The sequence below is a fragment of the Falco rusticolus genome, chromosome 9 (genome assembly GCF_015220075.1).
Source record: "Falco rusticolus isolate bFalRus1 chromosome 9, bFalRus1.pri, whole genome shotgun sequence".
Taxonomy (NCBI): Eukaryota; Metazoa; Chordata; class Aves; order Falconiformes; family Falconidae; genus Falco; species Falco rusticolus.
The window spans coordinates 39,921,483-39,947,210 of record NC_051195.1 but is presented as its reverse complement, the minus strand read 5'-3'; the positions used below and the strand labels follow the sequence as shown (position 1 = coordinate 39,947,210).

Below are 25,728 nucleotides of genomic sequence, written 5' to 3'. Positions count from 1 at the left end.
GCCTAGATCTACATGTGTGCCTTCATTCTTGAGAAGAATAGAAAACTTCTGTTTACTATTTGGTAATGGCATAGATTGCATCTCAAATGCACCAGAGTTAGTATAGCATGCAAAGCAGTGTAGAAATATTCTTAGCTGTACTTCAGTGGGTTCACTAAAGATGCATTATGGTTTGCCCTTGTGTACTGTATGGCCTGGACTTGAGCTCCCTATGCCCTCAGCTGCAGTCCTGTTATTGTTGTTACATACATATTCTAAAAAGCTCAGACCTAGTCATCAAAAAGCTATTGTCTGATGGTGTGCAAGGCTGTAGCATATGGTCTGATTTTCTTTTTCCCCCATCTTACAGGCTGTCTCAGATTTTGAAAGTGGCATGGGGCAATCTGAAAGATTGATTATCAAAATACTGTGGTACACTATATTTTGATCAATGCCAATCAGGCTGTTGCAGACACAGGCTGTTAAAGTAAATGGTGATAGAGAGGTGAGACTGAGGGAAGGTATAGATGCTGTTCTAAACCTCTCCAGGAGGATGGCTTTTATCTTCTTAATTATTCTTTGAAAGAGATGGAACACAAGTGTGAATTCCGTTGTAAAACCTTTGGTAGAAAGTCTCTGTTGAGTGTATGAGTGTAGGTTTCTTTTTTTTTTTTTTTTTTTTTTTTTTTTTTTTTTTTTTGTTCTTTGCAGTTAAGTACTGTGCCCGGAAGAATAGTTAGCATATTCCAAACATAAATTTACCCATCCTTTACTGCATACTGTGATTGCTGCTGTGTTACCACAGCTTCACAGGTTGGGGCTGCAAGTGATTCAAGTTCTAAGTGACAGCTGTTGGCCTAGCCTCTCTCCTTGTAAGTGTTGCTGTCGGTGTCTGGACTTCCAGGCTAAGGTGAATTGAAGTCTGTCCAGCAAAGTGAGACTCAAGTATTACTGCTTGGAGTGCATTCAGCTTGTGAAGAAGCAATTCACAGGCTGCTGATGCCAAATAATGATGATTTTAGAATTTCTCCAGAACAGTGTACTATAACTTTAAGCTGTTTTAAAAAAAACTGGCAGAACTTTTTAGACATGCGTTAATACTGACTTTACTATCTGATAGTGGAGAGAAGTATTCCTGAAGCTGAGGCAGCTAGAGGAGAACACCTAATTGTGATAAATGAGCAAACCGGTGTCCAGAGGTGGCTCTTCAGTCTTTCTACTTGGGGTGGGGGGTGTCCCTCTTACTTATCCTTATTTCCCATACTCAGCCATTCTAGATATCAGGATATACTAACTTCCGAATCCTTGGTATTGAGTAGGTGAGATCTTGAGCTATGCTCCATCAGCTGGGAAAGGTGGCAATATGACATGTCAGTTGGCAGCCAGATCTTTGGCTTCACTATCCTTTCTTTGTATGCACTGCATGAATCAACAGAAATGACTCCTCAACTCACTCAGTGGTTGACAGTAAAGCACTGATGGACTGGCAGTTTGAATCACAGCTGTTGAGTTGGTGTTGCTTTAACTACAAAGCCTAGTAATTCTCATGGCCTGTCACTGCACCACTTGGTGGCAGTTCTTGAAGATAGATGCCTTGAGTTAGAAATAGATCCTTCTGTATACAAACCAGTGTATGGTACATCACAAGATCTTCATGGTCATACTTAATGTTGCTCTCCTTTAAGACAGTATTGCTTCCCTGCATCATGATTTAATGAGCTTGTCCTATGTATTTACTTGCTTTAATCTTTCTCCAACTGTATTATGAAAAGCTTTTAACACTAGGTTGTCTGGCAGAGCCCTAGACTCATTAAAATCTGCAAGTTTTTGCTTTTTAAGTATGGGAAGCTAGCTTTTGCAAGGGATGGAAGTGAGGGAGAGGTAGCTTACCAGTGTCTTAGGGCTGATTTAGCTACTAAGAACATAGTTAGATTCTTGTTCTAGCAGTTTTAAGTTTTGCCATTTGTTGCCCAGTGAAAGTGCTCAGTGCTTCACTGCTGGTACTCAACAGGTGCAAGTCTAGAACTTGAGCACTGCTTTCTGGGGTCCAGAACTATATATTGCAAAGTAGATGCTATTCTGTGTTCAGGTTTTCATGTCGTAGTCCAGGAGGGAGTGTCCTCCCAAATCTGTGAGATGGTGTTCCTCTGCCATATTGTGCTGTAAGATTGCCCCTAATCTGATTGGTGTTCAGATGAGTGTTGCACAGTAAGAGCTTTAGCTTTATGGAACTGAACTTGGTGTTCCTTCACAAATAAGATTCGGTTGGTTTTTTTCCCCCTCTTGAGCTCTGGCTCTGCTTTCTCTTACTGGTCTGCCCTGTGCTCTGTCAAAAGTTCAACATCCTGTTTGGGAATATGTAGAAGCCACTAGCCAGCACTAAATCAAAACTGCTGTTAGCTTAGTTTGATCTACCTGTCAGTCACTTGATGCCTTGTGTTAGTCAGGTGCTGTTGTTTTAGTACATCTGCTGGAGGAGGGCTTGTATCTCAGTGTCTATAGCTTCCAGTGGTTCTCCTGAAACCACTTGATCTCTAGTTTATACAAAGTAGGTTTATAACAGAATGTTGTCTGTCTTCACTGTAGCTTATGTAGTGAGAACCTGTGAGAGTTTGTGCTGCATCTGACATTGCAGTTCTGTGTTGTGTTTGCCACAGGCAGTGAAGCATTTCTTGTGTAGCTGTTAGCCCTCCTCTTCCTGATGTGTAATACTGTATTTTGTACTGTTGTGAACCTGGAAGACCTGACGTGCAAATACATGCATCCTTTTATAAATCTGCTTTTTGCAGTAGGTGATTTCTGTGAGGGAGTGCAGATGAACTTAAGCACAATGTGTTGCACTTCCACATCTCATTTAAAAAAATGAGGGCTCAGAGGGAATACTAGTGAGTGTGGCAGTATTTTCTAACGGGCAGCTCATGTTCGTGGGCTCTGAATTGCACTTCTGTATGCTGTCAGCATGTCTTGGAGTCTTTGTCTCTCTTGTCACGAAAGCACCAGGAGTCTGTATTTGTAATCATGCTGCACCTGTAAAACCTGACTCTCAAACCAGAGTTGACAGCTGTTCCATCTGGTTGTTGACCTCTGCTTGTTCACCTGAATATCTACTGTGTTCCTCAAGAGCTGATGTAATCTGTCCAATAAACATAGGTTAGCCTGGGGCCTTAGCTTACACAGCTTGTGACTGAAACACATGCATTTGCTATGAGAACTATTTCACCTGTTAAGTTGTGACTGAGCTACAAGTGACAGGCAATACTACTTAGATGTTAAAATACTTCTGCTGTTGTTTGACAAGAGCCAGTGGTTTCCAGAGCCACGATTACCTCAAAGTAGCTCAGGCCAGCTGAAGGCACAGAGCAGGCCAGGCAGTACTATAGAAAAGGTACAAATTTTCTAGGAGACAGTGTCAAGTGGCGTGGCCTTTCTGGCCTGAGTGAGGTGACAGTATGTAGTTGGCTATATACAGATAGAGGAAGGTTCTTTATTGGTAGAGTGTATGTATATAAAATTCAGTGTGAAAGTGATCTGAGTTGCCTTTTCAAGAGGAACTCACCCCAACCTACAAGTTGTCCAGTACATACACATGCAAGAGTGGCGTTCCTCAGAGTCCCCAGTGGGCTATGGGTCAACCCTGTCTAGTCAGGGATTGCCAGAGTCCTAGTCTTGACCACTTGCCTACCTTGCAGACAAGCATCAAAAGAAACTCTCATTTTAACAATTTTCTGATGGACTTTTGTGTTCTCTTGATAGCTGCCATTAACCTAGCAAAGCTGAAGCTGTTTAGACATTACTATGTTATGGTAAGTAAAAAACCTTTATGCATACATAAAGAGCACTTAAAAGCCATTCAAGCCTTTTGATGGATTACTTGTTGGAAGCTACTGTAGGTGGTGGATGTGGTAGAGATGTTCCCAGTTCTGGGGCAAGTGCTGTGCTTTGGCATCTTAGTCAACTGGGTTACAATCCTCAAAGCAGCTTTATTTCTTTTTCTAGCTGTATCTTTCTGTCTATCTTTGAAGTGGTTCCAGCCATTTGTAATGGTTGATGTTTTCCTCTGGAGACAGCTTGAGCTGCCGGTTGAATTGATGGGCTTGAGCAATGTACTGTAAACTTGCTAAAAATTAAACTTGGGCCCAAGTGGTGCCTTGAGATGCATGTGTGCAGTTTCTGATTATGTCATTAGGAGCTGTGAGCATATCTCCCAGGAGAACGTAGGCTTCTTAATGATTTCCAACAGCCTCATTTCAGACTCTTATAAGTGGTAAGAGTCATAAATTACAATTGGATTCTTCAAGTTCTACAAAAGTGTAATACTTAGTGTTTCCTGCTGTAACTTAAACATGTTCGCAATAGCTGGAGTCATTTGGGTATTCAACAATCAGTAGAGCCCTCAGCCTGTATCTTCCATATATTTATTGAGGAGCATAATAAGGCTAGTCTGGCATGAGTTGTCTGGGAATTGCTTGAGCTATTTCTCTGGAAAAACAGGTTCTATAAGGGTGATGCTATTGCTCTCATCATGGTTTCTTCTTTTCCTTCCCAGATTGTGTGTTACATTTACTTCACACGGATCATTGCAATTCTCATAAAGATTGCTGTTCCATTCCAGTGGAAATGGCTATACCAGGTATTTGTCAGCAAAGGAAAATACATCCATTCCTTGATATGTTTTTTTCTTTTTGCTATTATTCTTTAGATGTAACTGCACTAAAAAAAAAATCCAGTGCAAATTGTTTGTCATGTTATAGTAGAACATCTCAAAGCACAGCGCTGCACCCTGTCTCCTCCTGATTTTTATCACTGATGTGACTGAAGTGGCAAGAGTATATTTTTAGTTTTACGTTTGTCCAGCAAGGCTGCTGGATTATACATGAGATGTCTAAAAGTAATTGCATTATTGATTTTTAGTCTTTCAATTTAAAAATGTCTGAAGGAAATTAATCAAGAACATAAAAAGAAGAAAAAAAAAAAAAAATCAGTCAGGTTTGCCCTGTGTAATTGAGGCCCCAGGGAGCCAGTGAAATAGGCTTTCACTCTTCCATCTACAAAGCTTTATTTATCTATCTATTTATTTATTTATTTAGAGTGACTTTTAAACATTTGGTTTCTTAACATGTAATCCAAGTAACTGTGCAGGGAGTCTATGGAACACATGAACTGTTGAAAATACAAAACAATGTAGGGATGACTATTCCCCCCTTTAAAAGCCAAGTCTTGCCATAGTTATTTAAAAGCACTGGAGTGATGGCTAGAACTGTAACTGTATTTAAAGTGGCAGGGAAAGCTGAAAGAACAAAGGGCTTGACAGCCTTTAGCCTGGGATTAATGATAACAGGACGGTAATTGCTTTGTTATTTCTGCCATGGCAGAGGCCTCTTGGCCTTTAAATCTTGAACCTTATGAATGAGGATAAATGTTTCATGACCAAGAAGGATTACAGGAGTGAACTTAAATCTTGTTTTTACTTGCAGCTGCTGGATGAAATGGCCACACTTGTATTCTTTGTACTCACTGGGTACAAGTTCCGTCCAGCATCAGACAACCCTTATCTACAACTCTCTCAAGACGATGAGGATGACTTGGAGATGGAAGCTGTGTAAGAACCCTCCCCACCTTTTTTTTACCTCCTCTCTTGATTTGAGAAAAGTAATGTTCAAAAAGAGTTTACTTTCATCTCTCTAAATCCTTCTTTTGAGAAAGATTAGGATCTGCCCATATGTTTAAAGATGAGGTATCTATTTAGTGTGTATTCAACTAACAAAGAGATTTCTGATATGCATAGGAGCCTCTAGGTGGATATGGCAGTAATGTGGAATAAGATGGTAAAGCTTTTCATGGGGCAAAAAGGTGCCCTTGAAAATATAAAATAAAAAAGCTTCTGTGTTCAATCTGTGTTGCTGAACACTGAGCCTTACAGATTGTTAAAGCTTCATTTTTAAAAAAAAACAAAGAAACACCAAACCAATGACAAAAACTAACTGCTAATCTACAGACTATAAATAAGCATGGTGTCACGTCCTATCTACCTTGTCATTCAGCCTGTAGCTTTGAAGAAATTTATTTTAACACTCAGCTGAGGAGATGGATTTTTACCAATAGTCTTCCCTGTTCTATTCCTTGCTGCTAAACCATGAGGCGCCAATAGTACCTGAGTTAGTCTGGAGAAATTATAAAGTAGGGCTCAGCCTAAGTCCCTGTCATTCTCTTTGCAGTGGTTTTCTGAGGACTTAAAAAATGAGTGGTATTTCTGAAACTGTAATAGAAACTGCCCTAAGAAATTCAGCATGCTAAAAGCATTGAATAGAGCTATGATTGCCACAGAGTCTGTTGCCTTAACAGGAGCAGAGCTAACCTAATCTCTCTAGTAGTTACACGTTTCATGCACAATTGTATTTCACGTACAGGCTCAAAAGCCTGTTCCTAAGAATTTTTCCAGTTTGGCAAATCACTTCTACTTGATCTGGGGTGAAACAAAGCAACACTTACAATTTTTAAGTGCCAAAACATAAAAAAAAAAAAGTCAGAGTGTGTTTGCCCTCATCGTTAGCTCAGAAGGGAATGGATGTTATTGGGAAATTGCTACAAGGGGGTTTGAATCATAGAATCCACCTGAAATGTCATGCAAGTGGTTTAATTTCTTGTAAGTATCTCTAGTAACAAAGATCTTTCCAGATGCTTAGCTATTTTTGCTTTGGATCCATAAAATCTGTCATTGCACAAGTGGAATCCAACTAGTGGGTAGTGACCTTAAAATCACTGTCACATACAGGTGTTTAAATGGTTTATGTAAGTTTCAGTTTGGAAGCTGGTAAGTAAACATCCACATCAGGAAGGCATGGTCTGAACTGGAAGATGTGGTAGGATTTGTGTTTATACAGAAACAAGCTTTTTTCTTTTTTGCCTGTTAGAGTGAATTTCAACTTTGTTACATGCTTAATTTTACTTGAGCTTTTTTAGGACTAATAATATGGCACCTTTCATATTTAGCAATTTCAGTAAATTAGAGAAGCTTCTAAATTTGGGAGAATCTGCCAGAAATAAGCAGGAGAAAGTTTAATGAACTAATGAAGTGATTTATACCTCGCCATAATGAAATAGACATTACTAGAAACTTGAGGATCAGAGTTCCTTGTGGACCTTCTCCTAATAAGACATTTTGCTCTTTGCCTTGGGAGTTTTCATTGTTGTGCCTTGTGAGTTGTTCCCTTTAGGCCTGCTTGAATTTTTCTCATCTGATTCACCAGAAGTTTTGCTCTATTTGGGTGCTTGGTATGGTGTAATCTGTGTCTTGTTCTCCCTTCCCCAGCTGCATCAGGGAGGTGAAGTTTGCATGTATCTGTAAAGCTTGTGTATACACAATCTGTGACAGGTGAAGCACTGCAATGAAAGTGTATTGAATTTCTTGTTGACTTGGCCTTGCTGCTCCTATTTTTGCTTTTATAAATACTAAATGGTGTTTCTGTAGGGGAAAAATATCAAGGCTTATTTGAGCAAGTGACTTAAGTGCCTGACAGCATCCTGACTAACCATTGCATGAGTGTGTTTTGTCTCTTATGTGATAAATACCCAGTTGTCTTCAGAGACTGTGGCAGAAGTTAAAAGCCTGCAAACTTCAAACTTCATGGTGTTCTGCCATGTCTTATTGCCAGGTTTTATGGTGGTTTTCCTCTCCCAGAGGGTTTTTGTTAAAATCAGGCTCTTCAAAACATTTGCTGCAGAAGCAGTCAGTTTCTTTAGACTCAACTTTCCTATGAGCCAACACAGGAGATAGCCGTGAGGTTATCAAGCTTGTTTTCCAGGCTTGCTTGTCTTCCAACAAAAAATAGGACCTTTTAAGCATAGATCTTATGCCTGTTTTCATGCAGCACAAACTAGACAAAGCTCAGTCTGGCAGTAAATGTAAAAATTAAGGGTAGTGTGGAAATCTGCAAGCTTTCAAGAAAAATCCAAAGGCTAGGGTGTCTGTGATAGAAGCAACATAGGGCACAGATCCTCCCTCTGTAAGTTCTTGCAACTTTCAAAAATAAATTATAAATCAAGAACAGCAAAGGGAACTTGTAGTCAGTCTTTTCAGCTAACACAGCTACGTCTTGGGAGAAAGCATCCACAAAAGTTACAGGACTTTCTCTTTGGTTATAACAAGCTCAAAAGAAGCTGTCCTGGTGGAGAGTATAAATAAACCTGAACTAAGGACCAGTCTGTTCTTTTTCAAGTAGGGTCAGTAGCCATTCATCATCAATAAAGTGGCTTTCTGTGTGTTCTGTGCTGGGCAGCCTCTTGAGCGCCCACTCTGTCAGTATGCGGGCTTGTTGCTGACAGTTTGTTAGATTACAGTACTCTGAAAAGGTGCAGCTACACTTGGCAGAGTTGTCAGGCTTCCAGTCCTAATGCTGTTTCTGGGGCATGAACACAAAAATATAAAGAGTACAATTAAATGAGGTGGGGGTGAGGAAGGGAAAAGGAAGCAGGTTTGGTTTTTTTTTACTGAGCTAGTAAAATAACTTACTACAAAAGTAAGTTTGCTTTAAATGTTAGGTACCAAAGCATGCCTTTTTTTTTTTTTTTTTCCCCCATACAGATCTTGGTTGAGAAGATGTTCATACATGTATGTGGGGTTAAGATATTTCCACTGGAGGGGGAATTGCAGGAAAAGTTTTGTTCTCAGTTTGGTAAATCCATCTTGCTGAGTGCATGGACACTAGCTTTGTCTTTCCTTAACACCCAAAACAGCCTCAACATAGTGAACTGTTGTGGTAACACTGACCTACCTTTGTTTATGCCTTGGGATGTGGAGTTTCTCACTGTATCATGAGGCAATCTATTCTGTGCTGAGACTGGAAGTCCTGTTTGCCTGCTTTTCTCTGCTTTCTCTCAAGTTGTGCTTTGTGGCAGACTGATTAATGATGCTCTGTTAGAAGTGATTTTCTTCACCTAACATATTTCCCATGCAGAGATCGGCTTTTTTGCTCAATGGCTGATCAGTTTTCACACCAGTTTGCAAGAGCTTGTGAAGGCTGGCTGCTGGCAGTGTTGCAGTGTTTCTTTTTGGACAAAAAAAACCCAAAACAAAAAACCACACAAACTACCACCAAAACAGAAAAGACAGCTGGGATCTGCCACTGCAGGGCTGAAGATGCTTCTACATGTTTAGCCATTCCTTGATACCTTGGATACAATGCCAGGGGTGGGAAAGAAAACTGAAATTTCCACAGCACATACTGCTGTGCAATGGAGTGTTCAGGGAACTCCTTTTGTGCCTCATTTGTGATAGGTATCCCTCTGACAGCCACAAAAAATTCTCTCTGTAGAGGGGTGGTTTAGAGGGAAGGATTTGTTGCATTTTGACTGCTGCTAGTTTGTAGACTAGAAATGCAGCTCAGCAAACTGCAGGCAAGGAGCACTTACTTGCAGTATTGCAGTTCAGAACTGAAGTCCTGAGACTGCTCAGAGGACTAGAATGAGAATTGCAGCATCCTTGGTCTCAGTGCTGATAGCCTTATTTTACTGGGTACTAAAATGTGTTGACTGAACTGATTTTGAGAGGGTGAGGAATTGCCCATTGTAGACAAACAATTTGAGAAAATGGTGACCCAAGAGCTACACTACATACTTGTTGTGAGACAAGAACAGTGCTCATCAGATGGTCTTTACCTTTCACTATTGAGGAATCCACCCTGAAGTCTCCCAGTTCTTTGCTGTCATGGTGGGGGGTGGAAGGTAAATGGCTTCTCTGGTAACAAATAACATGACTTTACCTGGCTGTGTTTTCAGTATGTAGCTGTCTATACATTCATGGAGGAACAGGACAGGACAAAGTGGATTGTCCCCTCTTAGGCATAACCTCTTACCGCTTTTGTCATCATCTTGGTGTGCAGTGGGTTTGTAATTGTATTGGAGTGCAATGCTAAAATCTAGGCTGTGTGCCAGGTGAGATCTTACAATAGCTGTGAGTTGGGTGTTAGGGCTACTTTGGTGTCGTGTAAGTGTAAAACACCTATTTATATATGTCAGTATGTCTGTTGTTGCGTTGCTATGTTAGTTGCTCATTTTTTGATTTGTAGTCCATTGTAATCTTAGCTTCTCCCTGAAGTTTTAATACTTAACCCCTTATTCTGTAATTATGAAGTTTGATTTCTGAAGTATACACTTTGTAGCTGTCTCTGCATTGCCCCGTGTTTTTCAAATGAAATTTTTGATTTGTCAGAATCTTTCTGCATTCTTGTCCTGTTCTCAAATACGTAGCTGTTACTGTGTTCTGCAGATTTAATAAGCAATTCTCTATTCCATTACCCAGGCAATCACTGAAACTATTGAATAGAAGCGAACCCAGGACAGACCTCTCTGGAACCACACTTGGTGTTCTTTTATTTTTGACAGGAAACAATGAAGTACATCTCAAAGTGTGCTTTTCCAACTAGTTATGCATCTGCTTTAGTTGTCTGGCTCATGTTTCCCCAGATTTTTTTTCTTGTGTGACTGGGGAAAACCTTTGTCAAGAGAAAGGACTTACGAGATCTAAATGTTCTTTGTACTGATGAGCTTGATGTGATCTTTTCAAGGCAAATGTTTACTGTTTACTAATTTCATCTTTCTCCTTTAAGCAATCTGCTTACTCTTCTCCTTTTTTTTTTAATTTTTATTTCAATAGGGAATAAAGCTGCTACTTGATCTGTACTCTCCTGACCCTTTCCCTATTCCCTTAAACACAAGCTCATCTAGGCCCACTCTAAAGTGTCTGAACCACTGAGGATCCCAGTACTGCGACTGCTAGTGAGTCACTGAACACATCAGTTTGAGTAAATTATTTTTACAGTACATGAACAGAAGCTGATACCTAACATGGAACTAAGGACGTTATCAGAAGAGTGTATCTGAAGATTACTTCTCTAGGGTGATACTGTGAAAATGTTGTTAGCTAGTCTGATCAAATAAAGTATTCTTACATGGTAAATGACAGGTGAAAGCACACAAAGACTGACAGCAGCATCTTTGAATAGGACAGGTTTATGTATGTTTCCAGTCATCCCTTGTGAATGCACTGAGCTATTGATGTTCTTGCTTTCAGCATCCCAGATAACCTTTGTAGCACATGTGTGGGGAAAAAATACCTGTATGGAATGAGAATCACATCATGCAAAAGAATAAAGCAAATGTCTTGTGCATGCAAATAGCCTGTTATGTATAGCAACAGAAAAAGCTACTGGGCTGCAGAGCTCATTGGATAGCTAAGTTGGCTCTGAGGGGAGTGGTGCTGTTCTGGCTGGATAAAGTTCAGTGTGCTTGATGTTTGAACAGGATTATGAGGCTTTGTCATGGCAATCTGACCGTTGAACTACAAATCCAGAATTGGATGGTATAATAAAGGATGACCACTCTTCTGTTTTTTTGCTGTTGATTAATTTTGCTATTAACAGGAGTTGGTGTGCATTAAGCTAATAAGGTTCATTTGGAGCACTGTCCACTATGTGTGCATTTGTATATGTTGTACCCATAAAAAACATTGCAAATGCAGAAGAAAGTCTTCAATGCACAGAATTAAGGGTGTTCAGGTGTGTAGCAAAAATTTTTTTTAAAAGCAAGCTGCTCAAACTTAAGCAAATGAACACCTGGTTTAACTGTTTAACCACCCCTGCTATCTTTTCTCAAGTATGAGCAAATATTACTTGCTGGTTTAGCTTAACAATAGATGGGAAGGGCCTTGAGGCTCTCCAGGACAGTGGCCTTGCTCCCAGCACTCATCAGTGTTGCGTACAAGATGATAGCTGGCCCGCAAAATGGTAGTAATAGGAGAGATTGAACATTGAGACTATTAGGCCTTGGTAAACACCTGAGAAGTGTTACTTGATATGCGCAGGAAGACAAGCATGGGCTGTTGGTGAAATGGATGGTACAGTTCATGTTCTGTTCTGATGTTTCTTCCTTTTCTTCCAGGGTGACAACTTCTGGAATAATGGAGGGCATGAAGAAGGTCAAGAAAGTGGTGAATGGTTCAGCAGAGCCACAGGGTGAATGGGAAAGCACAGCATGATGGACTGGACTAAGGCAGCACTTTCAGAGACACTTTTTTTAATTTATTAATATTACTCTCAGTGGAAAGGGAGCAACTAGCACTTCCCAACATTGAAACTGCAGAGTGGGGTGTGTCTAGGGAGAGCAAAGCAGTGCAGAAATATACCTGTTCCTCTGATCATAGGAAATGGGATTTTGTGGTACCTGCAAGGAGTGTAAAGCTTTCCTAGGGATTTTTGGGTAGCTTATGCTTTTTTTTTCTCCTTTCTGGAGTGGCTAGGTATTTTGAATTGTTTGCAGTTGCGTTCTTCAGAACGTGAAGAATACTGATGTGAAGAGACACCTTTAGTGTGTATGTAAGGTATGTATTTTATATAATGCACATATATATATATACACACACGCTCGCTATGTAACACGTATACTGGGAATTGCAAAGCATGTCAGAAGGTGGGAAAAGAAGACAAGAGAAGTAAATACTTTTTTTTCTTTTTATAAACTCTCCTTTTGCTGCAAAACAAATGAATAGAAAAACTGCAGTTATTTGAGAGACTGAATAGGGTATGGTATCAGATGACTTCTGCAACTACTCATGTCAGTGGGAAAGTTGGTAAGTATCTTCTTGTCTTATCCATGCAGGTATCCATTTGAATGTGTCAGGTTTTTAAATGTATTGCTATACAGGAAGCAAGTGACTGTTCTTTGTTAAAAGCAGTAGCCTGTAATGCAATAAGCAGTTGTGTAAATTCTCCGCTGTTTATGGAGTTGTTCTTGATTCACACCCATCTGACGAGAAGTACACAAGAGGTATAAGACTGATGCTTGCTTTTTAGGGGTCTGCCATTAAACATTTAATTTCAAGCTGTGACCCAGAGCACTTTGATCTGCTTTATAAAATATTTTTGAGGTATTTTGAAAGACACTCCTTTCTGGCACAGTATAAACAGTACCAGAATCTCCAGTGGAAATCTGTTTCACAAATGTACTGCAGCATAAATCTCTCATTCACTGTTATCCTGAATTATTTAGCCTCTCTGGATGGCTACTTGTACATCTCTGGCTATGTATGATTAGTGATACTGTAGTTTGATGTGAGCTGAACTGGTCAAAATGGTACTGCTGCCAAAACTAGGCAGCTGCAGCTCCCAGTCTTCAATGGCTTTTGTCAGGAAAGGGGAATATTATGACCAGAACCTCAGTGCAGGGGAATAGGGAAGTCTTGACTATTAGCTGCAAATTTGCAGTGGAGTCTTCAGAAACAAGTTACGAATGCCATGTGTGTTTTATCTGTTGTACTCTAGTATTGTTAATAAGGCAAGCTGGTGCCCATAGCTGTAGTAGTAAGGCATAGCACGTGATTGTAAATTTGGAGGGAGATGGAAGTGGCTTACTGATGTAATGAGGATAAGCTTTAAGAAAAATAAACTAAGTATAACTCACTGACCCACAGAAGCCTTAGTATTCATGTAGAGACATTGACGTATGGTGCTGTTGAGGAAAGTGCTTCTGTCAGGGTCACAAGGAGAGGCATCATAGTGCTTTGGATGTGCCAGCATCTCCTACAAACTCATCTAGGAATTGCTTTTTGACTGAAGGGACTACATCTCTGGGGCATAACTTGAGGTTTAGAAGGAGGATTTTCCTTGGAACCTTGAACCACTTCTTTGTTGGTCTTGAACAGGGATTGTAGAGCTCCTAAATGAGCGGTCTGTACCAAGACTTGCTGTTTGAAGAGCAGCATTGTCTTCTGTTTACTCCTCTTTTCCTAGGTGTTGGTTCTTAGTCTCAGGTTTCTTTTTTTGTATGCGCTTTTTTTGCTGAAGTTGTGTATGGTGTCCCTGGCTCACTAGTCAAAGGCCAGAAAATGGATGAATTCTTCTTGTCTTGAAAAGCCACAGCAGTACTCTGTTTTTAGAAGAGCTTTTTCCACATTCAGACCTGAGCTACAGCAGCTGTCTAAGTGCCAGCTGAAGCTGGTTGTACAATGCAGGATGCTCACCAGCGGTACAGCAGCAACTAGTCAGACCTAAGCATTAGTAAAGAAAATGTATGTGGATGTGCAGGTCAAACACAGTGATAGAAGATTCTTATTGCAGCCATTTACAAAGTGAATTGCTGCTTTTTCTGGTGGAATTCCTCTGAGCAAGTCAGAAAAATTTGTCTTGCAGGGTTGTATGATGGATTGGATGGTGGTTGGGATGCTGGAGGATGCAGAGGATGGCTGCAGTTGTGCTCTCACGGCACAAAGTGTGCTGCACCGCAAAGCATCAAAGGGAGGGCTACTCCCTCCCCCTTCCTCCCAAGGCCAACCTACAACTGCATGACTGGGGAGTGCATGACTCTCTTGCTAGTGAAATGCAGCACCTTAGAGCTCACCAGGCGGGATAATCACAGTGCTTGCCTTTCAAATGTTGATAACTGCCTGTCTGGTAGGAAGCTCTTTCACAAGGAGGGAAAATAAGAGTTGCTTGTGGCTTACAGATAGTTTTAGGATACAGCCTTATTTTCTTCTCTCTGCCTTGTACTGCAGTGAGCAACTAAAACTCACCCTGTCAGTACACAGCGGTATAATGACAGGGGTCCTGGAGGTCTGACACAATTCAGAATAAATGGTTTTGAACACATTCACATATATTGCTGCAGTGGAGTTCTTGGCATCCTCCGCAGACAAAAATGAGATTGGTTCAGCCTTCAGTTGTAATGTAGGTTATAATAAATCCCTGCTGCTGATAACATGCAAATACCACTGATGCACTCCTTCCTGCTGTAACTGTTCAGCAAGCTGTCTTCCAGAGGAAACCTCCTTGCAGTGCAACTGCCAGCTTCTTGCATTCTTCAGGCTTGAAAATGTTTTCCTTGATGGTTTATTAAGAGATGTACTGAAAGCGAGACATAATGGGGTCATCTGGAACATTGCTGCTGCTTGCCCAAAACTAACAGTTTGAGCTCAAGAAGCCACATGCTGTTCTATTAAGATGCTCTTTCATGTTGTAATCTAACTCAGCATGTCGTGATCTGTGCAGTGCATTGTTCAGTGTTTCTCTCCAGCTGAGAGCCCTGTTCCTGGATTTCCATGCTGGCATACTCTGGGATCATGTTGTAAAAATTTGCTGCATTGCAGTACTTTGTCTTGGAGCTAGTAATGTGGAAGATGTATTTTTTCTAAGCTAATAGACTCTCTAGCACAAGTATGCATTCACCATGTATCTTTTAAGCACCGTAACATTCCTTCTGGACATGAAAGGGGATGTCCTAATTACTCTAGTGTGTGTGCACACTACGTTTGGTGAAAGCCTAATGGAAGATTTTTAGTGTGTTAAAGTCTTGTTTTCCTTACAGTATGCTCCCCTTGGAGAAGAGAAATGCAGTCTGGCCAATGACAATTAAATTGACAAGAAAGGGGGTTTTCTTGTATGTTTGAAAATCACTCAGCTGCATTTGAAGCAAGTACTGGGTATTGGTATGTTCTGTTGAGCTCTGAAAACTGAAGTTGCTTAGGTTTGTGTTTTGTTTGTGTTTTGTTTTTTTTTTTTTAAATGGATAGTACAGGTATTGAAGGGAAGGAAATACTTCATTCTTCGTACAGGTATTGAAGGGAAGGAAATACTTCATTCTTCGTACAGGTATTGAAGGGAAGGAAATACTTCATTCTTCGTACAGGTATTGAAGGGAAGGAAATACTTCATTCTTCGTACAGGTATTGAAGGGAAGGAAATACTTCATTCTTCGTACAGGTATTGAAGGGAAGGAAATACTTCATTCTTCGTACAGGTATTGAAGGGAAGGAAATACTTCATTCTTCGTACAGGTATTGAAGGGAAGGAAATACTTCATTCTTCGTACAGGTATTGAAGGGAAGGAAATACTTCATTCTTCGTACAGGTATTGAAGGGAAGGAAATACTTCATTCTTCGTACAGGTATTGAAGGGAAGGAAATACTTCATTCTTCGTACAGGTATTGAAGGGAAGGAAATACTTCATTCTTCGTACAGGTATTGAAGGGAAGGAAATACTTCATTCTTCGTACAGGTATTGAAGGGAAGGAAATACTTCATTCTTCGTACAGGTATTGAAGGGAAGGAAATACTTCATTCTTCGTACAGGTATTGAAGGGAAGGAAATACTTCATTCTTCGTACAGGTATTGAAGGGAAGGAAATACTTCATTCTTCGTACAGGTATTGAAGGGAAGGAAATACTTCATTCTTCAGTCTACCTGGTTTGTCTCCATCAGTGTGACCTGTAATGGTAGCTGGCAGACCACTGTTACTTTAAAGGAAATGTGTTTTATTGATTCTGTGTTATGACCTCAACTTTAATCATAAAGTGTTTCCCCATTTTTCACCTTAATAAAAAGAGCATGGAGCTGTGGTCTGCAGTAGATGGAAGGTACAGTGATATTTGAAATGTAATGGGACTTACACTGTCTAAAACCTGTGACCTTGTGTGTAAATTCAGTAATCTGAATGTTTCATGAAAACTGAAGGGGTGCTGCCCAGAGGCACTTGACCAATGTTTCTTTGTGTTCCCTGGGGTTGACTTGCTGGAAAACTGTTCTAAATCGGACTAATCTGGCTTTTCTTGTAGTTGCTGGATATGATGCTGTTGTAGGCTTGGTAATCGCTTCTAGTTAGCAGTATTGGGAAGCTGTGGGTTTTTTCTCCTTTATGGTTTCTCACTTGGATAGAGCAACAATACTGTAAGAACTGTGTGAGATACATACTTGTGAGGGGCTGGAACAGGATTGAAGGGAAATATTGAGGTACTCGCTCACATGTAAAGTGGTGGTACTGGAGGAACGTGGCTGGGAAGAGAGTCACTCCTTGTAGGTTGACTGGCTCAAGAGCCCGTTTATGTTTTGACTGCAGCAATTGTGTAGAAAGGACAACTCTTAATAAATAAATCCCACAGGGAAATAACTCTGTTCTGCTCTCTGTGTAATGAAGTAGAGCCTGACATCCACATTATCAGAAGCACTTTGTCTTGTAGCTAGGATACTGGAGTACTAGGCTGGTGTGTGTTCTGTCAAAACAGAGTATGGGTCTAAATAGCTTCCCTTTCCCTTTAGTAACTATTAATAATTAATTCTAGATCCTCTCGTGTCACTAAGCAGCTTTAGGCCACCTTGTACAATGTAGCTTTGAATTCATTTAGTAAATGACCTCCAAAAGAACTCAGATTTCCCTGTGTATAGCAAGGTGTCCAGTTCCAGGAGGTCTGGTGACCTGTAAATATCCTGTTCCTCAGTTCGTGTTCAGATGAACAAATGGATTTTTGAGTATTTTTTTAACTTTTTTAATAAAGAAGAACAGACGGTATTTGAAGAGGAGCAAGGTGGATACAAATCAGGATGGTCTATGTAACTTGGTTTCCCTGCTGTGGTGCAAACATGTGAAATTAAACTTCTTTCTGGTTAATCTTTATGCATCTCATTTTCCGTTTCTGAAGTGCCAGCAACTAAACTGATCCATTGATTCAAAAGTCCACATTTTCCCGTGCCCAACTTCCATTTGCAGCCATTAACAACTGCATCACAAAAGATCTTGTGTGGAAGAAACTTCTCTAGAGGAAAAGCTTTCCTGTAAGTCGCCCACGGTAGGATTCATTGAGGTGTGTTTTCTTGAGCTGAAAGATATCTGGGTACTACAGCTGTGCGTCTATGTGCCCAGTTCCTCCTTCAGCTTTGTAAGCTGAATTTAGGCAATATTTTGTGGACTGTGTTTCTCATGGCCTTGCAGTCTTGGGCATGCAGGAAGGCAGGCACATCCAGGACTTGTTGCTGCTAGCCAGCATTGTGGTCGCCTCGTTCCACAGGGCTTGGTGTCAGCTTGCCGTTCAAGGGAGGGCGAGGAGCTGGTGCTTTGAACCTTGGTGACCAGATACAATTTAAGGGTAGCAACCTGTATTTTAAGATCCTTTGTGGATCTGGCCATACTATCTCAAAAGGGCAAGTCCATGATCTGTTTTTAGGCTAGACTGAGGGTGATTGGGGACTTCTGTAGTTCTTCCTGCTGTAGTAGTTCTCTTCCTGAGATGTCAGGATCAAACTATGCATTTTAGTTCTGCAGACTGGTTGGGTTGGCAGGGATGAGGAGGGCTAAGTATTTCTGTCAAGTGCTCTTCTTGATAATCCCCCGCACCTCAAAAGCATATGTCCTTCACCACGAAATGTAACTCTTCAAGATGTTTCTTACAGTTTAGCCTGTAGTTCTCGTCGTCCTACAGAGGGGTAATGCCAAAAATAGCCTGTGTTCTTTACCCTGCAAATCTCAGGCAGCCAGTTCTGCATTGCCTCAAGCCTTTGGGTGGGTGATGTTTTACCAGGGAACTAAACTATTAAAAGTAGCTGGGTTTGGGGCTTACTAATACCCCATTGTAGGATAAAACAAACTTAATGTGATGAAGGTGACAGCTGGTTGTTGCACTGGAGTAGCCTTTGTCTATTTCATGCAGGTAGCTCTTGGATGTTAGGTTTCTCCAAAGGAACCATCCTCTGCATTTTCTCTTTCTTATGTATTTGGCCTTTTAAAACATTCCCCCTTAAAGTGATAGCAGCTAAACTCATCCCTCCTTTAACTGCAATGTCCAGTGGAGTTAGCTACACTGGGCCAAAAAATTGCTTAGCTGTAATGAAGATTAAATGCTAGAGATGGGGTGTGTAAAGTGGGACTAAATTGTGGGATGCTTGAGACTGAGACCAAGCGTAGGTTATGGGGGGGTGTGGAAGCTTGATTTCAGACTACTTTCTCCAAGGAGAGAGAAAAAGAAAAAGCCTGTAATTCATAGAATGGGTTGGATTGGAAGGGACCTTAAAGATCACCTAGTTCCAACCCCCCTGCTATGGGCAGGGACACCTTCCACTAGACCAGGTTGCTCCGAGCCCTGTCCAACCTGGCCTTGGACATTTCCAGGGATGGGGCATCCACAGCTTCTCTAGGCAACCTGGTCCAGTGCCTCACCTCGCTCATAGTGAAAATTGTCTTCCTTACATCTAATCTAAATCTGCCATCTTTCAGTTCAAAGCCATTCCCTCTTGTCCTATCACTACATGCCCTTGTAAAAAGCCCCTCTCCAGCTTTCTTGTTGGCCCCTTTAGGTACTGGAAGGCTGCTCTGAGGTCTCCTTGGAGCCCCCTCTTCTCCAGGCTGAAGAACCCCCAACTCTCTCAGCCTGTTTTCACAGGAGAGGTGCTCCAGCCCTCTGATCATCTTTGTGGTAACAGAGCTCCTAGTGTTTAAGGTCTATTGTATGTGAAGATTGTCTGGTAGATACATAGTGGGGAGAATAAAACCAGAGGCCAAACCAAGCTTCTCTCAATGTGCTGTGTTTGGATGTAGGTTTGTAGGTGTCTTTCTATCCAGGGGAGGTAAATTGTTCTACCTGCTTTAAGGATTTTCTTCTAGCATTTTGAATTCTGACTTAGTCAATTGCTGTTCCTTATTGTAGTCCAAGCTGCCTGCTGTCAATGCTTTTGCTCTAGTGAGATTATCTTCATGACTGCAAAGAGCTGCCTTCTCTTTAAATCTTGCTTTTACCTTTCTTTGCCTTCTGTCTTGACAGACTCTAATGAGCAGGAGCATGTTGTAGTGCCCTCTATAGTAAATGGTCAATAAAAGCCAATTGCTTTGTTCAGAAGAGATGATAATGCAGCTTGTATTGGCGCAGCTGATCCTGATACTGGGGTCCTCAGTTAAGACACACAAAAGCCTTTGTCTCTTAAGTAGTAACAAATGTATATCATCCCTTTGTTTTCTTCCCTCTTATCCATGGAAAATAATGTAACTTGGGGTGACACTGCTTTTTTTGTGACTCTTATCACCTGTGGGATGGCTGAGCCATAATAGATGAGATGGCTCTTGTATTGCTGGAAAAAACACAGGCATGCGTGGTGAGGCTGTTACAGGTGCGGTGGGTGGCATAAGTGAGGATCAGAATGGAGGGAATGTCTTGAAATTTGTTTTAGTGCTGTCTTGGGATGATTGTGCTGAGCTTGGCAAAGAGGCTTCCAGCATCCTCGATGAGAGAGGCAGTTACCACAGGTCTCCTGTGGCAAGGGTAAGTGTATTAATAAGGCGTTTGGTTTTTTTGTCCCCGAGGACACTGTTCTGGGGTGCTGATCTGCTATACTGTCTTGAGTCCTGAGTCACTTTTGTAGGGTGGCACGATATCCCATTGGCCGCATATCTCCCTAAGAACGTGTATGCACCTGCCACTTGCTGAGGGGTGTGTGGAAGAGCAATTGTCAGTGCCTCAGCTGCCTCTTCCCCTGAGCTGCTTGGGATGCTTTGTTCTGCAGGAGCTCTGTGAAGCTGGCAGGCATTCCATGCTCAGCGTGGCTGTGAAGGTACCGATCTGCATCTCCTGGGTGAAGCCAGACTTATTTGCTTTGGGATGGATCTTATACCAGGAGGTGGTAGCCCAGTTGGAGGGGCTACAAAGAAGAGCTGCAGTGACTGAAACAAGAGAATTGGGCAATGACAGAAGATTATGACAACTAAAGCTGTAATCTTGACTAAGTGATACTTAAAGAGTGGCAAGAAGATGTAGCATGTTACAAAATGGCTGCTTGGGGATGAAACCACAGAAATGAGTGGAAATTAATTAGTGTGGCTCAAGGCCTGAGCTGTGGTGAGGTGAGATGTAATAGAGGAAAACAAGATGTTGGGAGAAACCTTTTGCCAATGAGACTGGTTTGGCTGCGAACAATCTCCCTGGAGAACTGGAGGTGGTTCTGTGTTGTTTTAGACAATCAACACTAGACTGGACAAATCACTGCTGAATATACTGTAGGGAACAACCCTTTATTGGCTGTGAGTTGGACTAAACACCTGACTCGGTCTTTTTCTGTTTGCTTATCTCTGTGTGCAGTATATTGCATGCACAATTTCTGGTTTGGGGGTTCACTTCTCTTTTACTATTAAACCTTGTAGATGCCTTAAGTGAGCTTGGCCACTCCATAGCAGGAACATAAAAGTACTATGTTAAAATGAAGCTGGAGTGTGTGCACCCTAATCTGTATTCCTAATAAGTCAGGGTTTTAACTGCTGCTGCAAAAACTGAGCTGAAATATCTGCTGGGATTTACCAGGCACACAATGCCTGTGTGTAGCCATGAATCAGAGCAGCCTTGTGGGAGGCAATAGCTCAACCTGTTATGCTAACAAGATTTTAAGAGTAGGTACAGGTTGATTTTGTATGTTTGAATGGGTTTTCATTTTGTTTGTGGTAGGTTATTTGTGGGTGTTTTGATTTTGGTTTTTTTCAATTTAACAGTCTCCAGGGTGAGGCTTGGGTGGAGAGATGGACAGACATCATTGCTGCAGTTCAGTTTGCTCACCATGCTCAAGAGGCTTGTGTCTTGTCTTAGAACCAGACCAGGTCAGCAGTGACCAGCCCTGGCTGATGCTGCTCCTCGGGCTGCTCCACAGCAGCACCTGGGAGCAGAAAAAGAAGGTGGTTTCCAGTTGCCAGTTGTGATTTGTGCTGTGCCACAAGGGAAGATCGCAACACCTCCTCCTGCTTGTTTTTGTCTCAGCCAACTGCTGGCTACACATGGCAGGCAACTGGGAGAACAGCTGATGAGTTTACCACAGCCACCCTTTCCACGTTCATGCATTAGCTAACAGGCACAGCCCCAAGGCTGTAAAGGGCATACAGTCTTTAAAAAAAAATATACCAGAATTTAACAGAGGAATTAATAGCATAGCAAATTTTAATGCTCAGCACATTGTCTGCATGTCAGTCTTGAAAGACAGCTGTACGTGCAGCCTGGGCACAGTTGTGCTCATTTCCAGGCCTTCCTCTGCATTTGGCCATCATGTCAACATCTGCAATTCTGTTTCCTGGGGAAGGAGCCTGTGTGGCACCATTCCTGCTGCTACCTACCAAAAAACCTGGTAGGGTTTTTTCTGTTGCGTTACCTCTAAAGCCATTGTATGTATTGGCACTAAAATGCTGTGCTATCTGGAATGAATTTATAATGGTGATAGCCAGTAGGTCTGCTAGAGGTCGAGTCTCACCGTATTTTGGTTTATAAATCTAGATTTCCGAGAGTTTTCTTATTTAGTCATATATAGCTCAGCTATCAAAACAGTTACAATGATAACTGCCAACACCTGTTGTGCTTGCTGTGGCCACCAGTGAGACCAGGGGTGAGGCAAGAGCAGCACTGCTCACATCTTGTCAGGCTTAAAAGAGCTTCAGGAATGCACTGGTTAATGAGCTTGAAGCTATGGAGTCCCATTTAAAGCTGCCCACAGTCTTGAAGTCATACACTTATGTAAAATCGTTGTAATCTGAGATCCGTGTGATGCCTGGGAAGCTGTGGCACTGTCGAGGATGTCTCCAGGACTAGCTGCTGCATTCCTGCAGCATTCCTTCCTTCTGCAATCCCAATTTCTTAGTTGTTTAGGATCCTTAAGCATGCAAACCTCGGAGAGGAAGGCCCGCTGCAGGAATGCACCAGGATGTTGAACTTACTCTACTGGCTTTTTTTTTCCAAATCTCCTTGAAAAGCAGCTGGTTTGATGGCACTTAGTGCCAGCGGTGACCTGGCTTGTCTGGTGGAGCAGCCAGAACTGATGCCAATAATTTCTTTGGTGCTTTTTCAGAGTCAGATCACTTAAGCATTAACCTTAAAATAGCAACTATTTTTGTAGTTGATATAATTAATCTTGTACGTGTATGTGCTTTCCCCATCCTAGGCTTTGAGGCTTCACCACTCCCCTGCTGACTGACTTCCTGCTTTGGCACATAAAAGCTCTTAGCAAAACTTGGCTTTTTCATTAAAAAGCACAAAGTACAGGCTATGTGAGCTCTGCTCCATGGGTTCACTGCCAGGCTGATTGCCTTTGCTGCTGCTGTCTCCAGTAACAGATTCCTCATTCACATGGTTGGTTGGTTTTGGAGCACCTTCTCGATGAGCTTTTGGGTGGGTGGATGCAGAACAGGGATGTTCACAAGCTGACAGCTCTGGGGGTGACACTGGCCACAAAGACGCCAGTAACAGACAGACGGGTGTTGGTGAAGCCTGGAGCATGAGTGGACCCTGTGTGGAGCCTCATCCAGCCCTGGGAAGTGGAGAAGAGAGTCAGAGGCTGAGCTGAGCAGGGTTGCAGATCTGCCACCTAGCTCAGCCCAGCCCCTGCCTCTCTCTGCCTTCCCAGTGCAGTTGCTGTGTCAGTGCACAGCCAAGAGTGCACATGTGGGATGCTGCTTACTACCCCATGCCCCCTTTCCAGCCCCACTCGTGGCCTGGCTCCAGCCATGCCCGAGGTAGGAGTCCAGAGAATGCTGTGCTTGGGCAGTGTTATACCACTGATTTTTTTCAAATCTGAGCACATCAGGAAGGGGGAAAGAAAAGACCTTTGTACAATAATGCACAGAGAATGAGTACACTAGAGCTGGGGGACTGAACATTGCCACTTGCATGCGGTGCTATTCCCATGAGGCGACTGTAATCTTAACAAATCAAGAAGGATGCATTGGGGAAAACCTCCATGATGGTGTCTGAGCTGCGTGCTTTTAATAAGCATGCATGGTGAGCCCATGTGGAACAAAAGGCTGCATGGCTAAGCCTGTCAGTCTTGCTGTGTTCTAGGGAAAAAGGATGCAGTGGTTTTATTAAGCACTTTTAAGTGAATATCTGAGGAAGCAAAAGCTTTCTGCAGCACAGACACGGCCACGCAGCTCCCAGCTTTTGCAGTCAGAGCATGAAGCATCCTTGGATCCCATCTCAAGCGTCAGTGGTGGCACAGCAGGAGAGGTAGTGGCTTCTCCATAAGCAAGACCCTGCTCTGACTGCGACAGGGACAGCAAATATTGCCCAGGGAATAATCATTTCTATGGCAGCATGTTGCAGTATGGTGAACAAACAGTGGATGCACCATGAGCAGCATATGTGGCTGCTTAATAAAAAAGCCAGCGCAGGCTGGCTGCAAGCTTGTGCTGCAGTTGCTGACAGTGGGGAGGTGTGAGCACTGCTTGGGCTGCTGAGGTCTGCCTTGGCGGAGAGATGCAAAAGGACCTGCAAAGCAAAATTGCTGTCAGGGGCTGGCCAAGCACTGGATTTTCCTCTCTGAGCAACCAGCCAAGCTCCTTCCCTGGTACACTGACTGCGTTCGGCTGGACAGGATTGTTTTGTACCCCAGTCACTGTTCAGATGTCAATTTTGCTGGCCCCAAGAGTCTTTCCAGACTGGGGCTGTGTTCCTTGGGCTGCAGAAATGTCACTGCATCTCAGAAAACGCCACTGTTGGTGTTATTTAAGCAATAATAGGATTAAAGCTAATAATTAGGAAGAGAAAGTGACTGGCTTGCACCATTTCTGACTATTTTTCTCCTCTCATCTGGGTGATCTGAGCTCTCTCTTCAGCATTCCCTGCGGTGGAGGCAGGGTAGAGTTTTAAATAAAATTAAATGCCTTTACCATCGGTTTTGCATCAGCAGAGCTTATGCTAAAGCGGCTGTGCTGCAGGGGGAGGGTTTGGAGCTGGCCTGATCTCCTCAGCTGGGTGCAGGACAGGTTGTGCTCTGCACACAGCAGGACACCCCTGCTGCAACGTGGTTACAGCCCAGTGACCGCAGATGAAGGGAAATACTGCAAAAATTGGTGTATTGCTGATGGGCAGCAAAGGAAGGGGCTGCATGGGGCATTTTGCAGCAGATTTGTGGACTGAACTGAAATCTGCTGAGACCTATGCCAGAGTCACAGAAGGGCCTTTGTCCCTAAATGCAGTGCAAACATTGGTAGTGGCTGGAAGAGATGCTGGAGGGTAGACACGAGCCTTGAGCCTTGCAGCTCTGCGCTGCAAATCCCCCATCTCTCAGTGCTGTTGCTCCTGGTGGTCCCCCCAGGGTGTGCTGCTGCTGGGTGCCTGAGCTGGGACACAATGATGGTGGTTTTATACTATTCTGCCTTAATGAGCTCGTTTCTGGAAGGCTGGGTAGTGGAGGAATATGCGTTTTAGAAACATCTGCCTGGGGAACATATCCCTAGAGAAGTGAGTCAGGCAACCCTTTGCTGGTAAAAAAAAAAAAAAAACCAACAAAAAACCCCCACACAACCCCCACCCCCCCCCCCAAAAAAAAAACCCAACAAGGTGCAGAGAACAGCATTGTATCAGCTGTGCTCTTTTGCTTCGCAAGTAGCCAGTGTGCGTGCTTGTGTTGGGTGCTTTGCAGCCTGTTTCACTGTATGCAAGCCCAGTTTTTTTCCCTGCTTGGCTGCTGCCACGGAAGTCCAGGCGTGCCTGGGCAGCTCCAGCCGGCCTCTGTTGCAACATAAGCAGGAAGAAAACCATCATGCACATCAGTACAGCTAATGAATGTGTGCACACATATCTAGAGAGCTTTTATAGAGGCATAAAGCCCTGCACGGTGTTGAGGTGGAAAAGAGCCAAGTGCCGCCGATTTTAGCACTTGCATGATTTCCTGGCTGTGCCGCAAACCTGCTGTAGGTTGAATCCGTGGGTTTTTGAAGGGATTGAGCTTCTCAATCTAGGGGTCTCTAGATGCACGTTGCAGAGAGTGGAGAGGGTCCTGCCGTGCGCGGCACAGGCCTGCCCTTGGCTGGGGGCAGCCGGGAGCTGGAGGTGTTGGTGTCCCACCAAGGTCATCCCCGCCCCTCAGGCCCTAAGCGCAGCCCTGCTGCCGGCTGCGAGCTCCCCTCGCCCCGTCCTCCCACCGCCCGTCAGCCCTCCCCGACCTCCACCGAGGGGCGGCCTCGGCGGGACCCCAGC

The 25,728-nt window shown here is 42.8% G+C and overlaps 1 protein-coding gene across 3 annotated transcripts in view; it reads left to right on the top strand.

Annotated features, from left to right (window-relative positions):
- Nucleotides 1-14,060, top strand: part of GPR107 (G protein-coupled receptor 107) — a 36,732-nt gene extending 22,672 nt beyond the window's left edge. For 2 of the 3 annotated variants that reach the window (XM_037401182.1, XM_037401181.1), the window contains 4 exons: nt 3,733-3,782; nt 4,526-4,609; nt 5,454-5,578; nt 11,914-14,060. In XM_037401182.1, coding sequence (XP_037257079.1) covers nt 3,733-3,782; nt 4,526-4,609; nt 5,454-5,578; nt 11,914-12,010 — 356 coding nt within the window. In that variant the 3' untranslated portion in view covers nt 12,011-14,060. Of the gene's footprint in view, nt 1-3,732; nt 3,783-4,525; nt 4,610-5,453; nt 5,579-10,630; nt 10,753-11,913 lie in introns of all 3 variants that reach the window. The other variant, XR_005106300.1, reaches the window with a different exon arrangement.
- Nucleotides 14,061-25,728: the final 11,668 nt, after the last annotated feature.